Raw genomic sequence first — 3589 nt, forward strand, 5'->3', positions numbered from 1 at the left:
TCTCACTTTTCCATCTTTTTAAGGAATTGGGACTATATTGGCTACCCATTTTGGGTATTTGGCTACTTAAAAAAACCCGTACCAAACTATTTCTTCACTTCTTCCTTTATTTTCAACATTTTTGGCTTCATGTGCCTCAACTTATGTTGTACTGGTCAATAGTCTAGCTTTAGAAGCAATCTATGTTCAATAATATATTACTAAGCCCAAGCATATCTTAATAAGACTATGCAAATATATTTGCATATTCCTTCAACAAGTCCACTAACTTCTACTTTTCCATTGGTGGCAGTGAAGAACTGATCTTAACTTATTTTTTATTCTCTTCATCTCCTAATTTTAATAGATCTATGGTCTCTTAAATGCAAATATATCTAAAACTCGATTTTGAATCCCTTCATCATTTAGGCAGGGGTTTAAAATTTTCATTATTAATTTTTATCATTATATTTTAGAACATTTTATTTTTATTATTACTTTTAAGAAGTATGATGGAATTAATAAATTTAAATGAATGAAGAATAAACTACATTTAAAGTGATGCACAACATGGAAATTGAATTGCACAAAGACTAAAAGAAACAAAGAAATGAAAGTAATAAGAAAATTAAACATGCATAAAGTTCAAATTATACTTAACCAACATAAGAAAAATATGCATGAACATGAGTGATATAACATATGCATGAAAATGAACCTTAAAAATTGAACAAACTTTCAACTTCACATTTTAAGTCTTTATTTATAAAATTTTTATTATTTAAAAAAAAACCTTAAACAACACATCAAAATATAGACTTTCAAAATTTAATCCTTGTTGGCCTTAAATTGATTAAAAGTTTTGATTTGACAAAACAAAAATTTGCCTAACTTGAATCAATCTCTCATAATCTTAAATTGAACATTTTTCTAGCCTTCTATCTTGCTAAAATTCATTTAGGAACCAAAACAGGACAATTTCTCGAAACAAAATGGTTTAAGGCATATTTTGATAAAAGGGATCGATCCCCTAAAAGAAGGGATCGATCGCCTCCTTTACCATATCGATCCCTTAGCAAAGGGATCAATCCATTTTAATTCCAGAAGTAAATTTCATGAAGTTTTGGCAAGAATCAATTAATCCCCACCTATAGGGATCGATTTGTTGAGGTTTCAAGCTTACCTGATTGATCCCTCCCTTAAAGGGATCGATCACTTTTTTACACAGAATGCTTTCCTCGCTCAAATTTGTACCTGTCAAATCCATCGATGTTGATATTGCCTGTTGCAAGGAAGCCATTGATTTTGTATCTCACGATACACAACCATTTTATGGGATGTTTGTTTAGGCAACAAGATGAAATGGGCAAGAAAGAGCAAGCTATTTATTACTTTAGTAAGAAGTTCACTGAATATGAGTCCAAATATTCTCGCTTGGAGAAAATATGTTATGTATTAGCGTAAACAGCCCATAGATTTAGGCAATATATGCTATACCATACTACTTGATTGATAGCAAGGTTGGGTCATCTTAAATATATCTTTGAAAAACCATTATAGTCGGGGAGGTTAGTGAAATGGCAAGTCATGCTTTCTAAATACGATATTGTACATGTTGTGCAAAAGGCAATCAAAGGAAGTGTGATAGTTAAATTCCTTACAAAGCATGCAATTGATGCCTATAAGCCTATGAAATTAGACTTCCTTGATAAAGATTTGATGACCATATCCCAAATGGAGGAAAGGGAACCAATAGAAAAGCCATGGAAAATGTTTTTTGATGGAGCTTTAAATGATTTAGGGCATAGGATTGGAGTAGTTTTGATATCCCTTGATGGAAATTATTATTTGAGCACTACAAGGTTTGATTTTAATTGCACCAATAATGTGGCAGAATATGAAGCATGCATAATGGGCTTGCAAATGGCAATTGAGAAGAAGATTGGAGTGTTAGAAGCATATGGGGACTCAACCTTGGTAATCTATCAACTACGTGATGAATGGGAAACAAGAGATTCAAAGCTGGTATGATACCAGAAGTTTATGGTAGATTTGATCAAACAATTCAAGAAGGTCCAATTCTATCATGTACCTTTAAAAGATAATATAATCAAATGGTTGAAGCTCTAACTACATTGGCTACAATGTTTAAAGTGTGTAATAAAATGGAAATCCAACCTATCCAGTTGAATGTGCAAGGATCACCAGCATATTGTTCACTTGTTGAAGAGGAGATTGATGGCCTGCCTTGGTACTACTATATCATGTAATATGTTAAGCACCAACAATACCCAGAACATGCATCAAAAAATGACAAACAAATTATTAGAAGATTGGCTATGAGATTTTTCTTTGAAGAAGAGATTTTGTAGAAGAAAAGTCGAGATCAAATGTTATTGAGATGCATGAATGCTATTAAAGCTAAGAAGATACTACAAGAAGTGGATGAAGAAAGTTGTGGAGCATATGCAAATGGCCACATGATGGCTAGACAAATCATGAGGGTAGGTTATTATCTGTTGACAATAGAGAGTGACTATATCAACTATGCCAGAAAATGTCATAAATGCCAAATAAGATTCATGCTTCTCCAATTCGTTTACATGTTCTCACATCCCATGGTTGTTCGTCATGTGGGGGATGGATGTAATTGGACCCATCACTTTAAAAGCTTCAAATTCATCTTTGTAGTCATTGACTACTTCACAAAATGGGTCGAACCAGCTTCTTATGCTAATGTGACAAGGTGATGGTATAAAAGTTTATAAAAAGGGAGATAATATGTTGTTTTGGCTTTTTAGAAAAGATCATCTCTGATAATGCTCACAATTTAAATAACAAGTTGTTAGCGAAGGTTTATGCTCAGTTTAAGTTGAAGCACCATAACTCGATTCCATATTGCCCAAAGATGAATGGAGCAGTAAAAGCTACTAATAAAAATATCAATAGGATAATAGAAAAAAATGAATAATACCTATAAGGATTGGCATGAAAAGTTACCTTTCGCACTACATGCTTATAGGACATTAATATGCACATCTACTGAGGCCATTCATTTTTCACTCATATATGGGATGGAAACTATGTTGCCAATCAAGGTGGAAATTTCTTCTTTGAAAGTCTTGATGAAAGTAGATTTAGATGAAGCGAAATGGATCCAGAATCATTATAAACAATTAAATCTCATTGAAGAGAAGAGGCTTATAGCTCTTTATCATGGTTAGTTGTACTAAAGAAAAATGATACAAGCACATGATAAGAAGTTTGATTTAGGCATTTTCATGAGGAAAAATTGGTTTTGAAGAAAATTCTTCCAAATCAGCATGATAATTGAAGAAAATGGATGTCAAATTGGAAGGGTACATATGTAGTCAAAAAAACTTTTTCGGGTGGAATGTTGATCTTGGCAGAGATGGATAGGGATGACTCACAAAACTTGATAAACTCAGATGCTATGAAAAAATACTTTGCTTGAGAAAGAGACAAAAAAAAGAAAAAAAAAAGAAAGAAAAACAAAGACAAAAAACAAAAACAAAAAATGAATAAAAAATAAAAAGGGACTTATAATTAAAAATCGAAAAAAAGGCAATTTGAGTCAAAGGAAATATCT

At 32.2% G+C, this 3589-nt stretch overlaps 2 protein-coding genes across 2 annotated transcripts; both read left to right on the forward strand.

The window, feature by feature from the left end:
- Window positions 1-1248: 1248 nt before the first annotated feature.
- Window positions 1249-2249, forward strand: LOC149513118 (uncharacterized). Its single transcript, XM_089749334.1, has 3 exons — window positions 1249-1431; window positions 1540-2004; window positions 2166-2249. The coding sequence occupies exons 1-3, from the start codon at window positions 1249-1251 to the stop codon at window positions 2247-2249; spliced, it is 732 nt and encodes a 243-aa protein (XP_089605460.1).
- Window positions 2250-2384: 135 nt separating this feature from the next.
- On the forward strand, window positions 2385-3203 carry LOC149513119 (uncharacterized). Its single transcript, XM_089749335.1, has 2 exons — window positions 2385-2725; window positions 3002-3203. The coding sequence occupies exons 1-2, from the start codon at window positions 2385-2387 to the stop codon at window positions 3201-3203; spliced, it is 543 nt and encodes a 180-aa protein (XP_089605461.1).
- Window positions 3204-3589: the final 386 nt, after the last annotated feature.

Source organism: Durio zibethinus, chromosome 20 (genome assembly GCF_047325235.1).
Source record: "Durio zibethinus cultivar Kanyao isolate XHJ-2024 chromosome 20, ASM4732523v1, whole genome shotgun sequence".
NCBI lineage: Eukaryota > Viridiplantae > Streptophyta > Magnoliopsida > Malvales > Malvaceae > Durio > Durio zibethinus.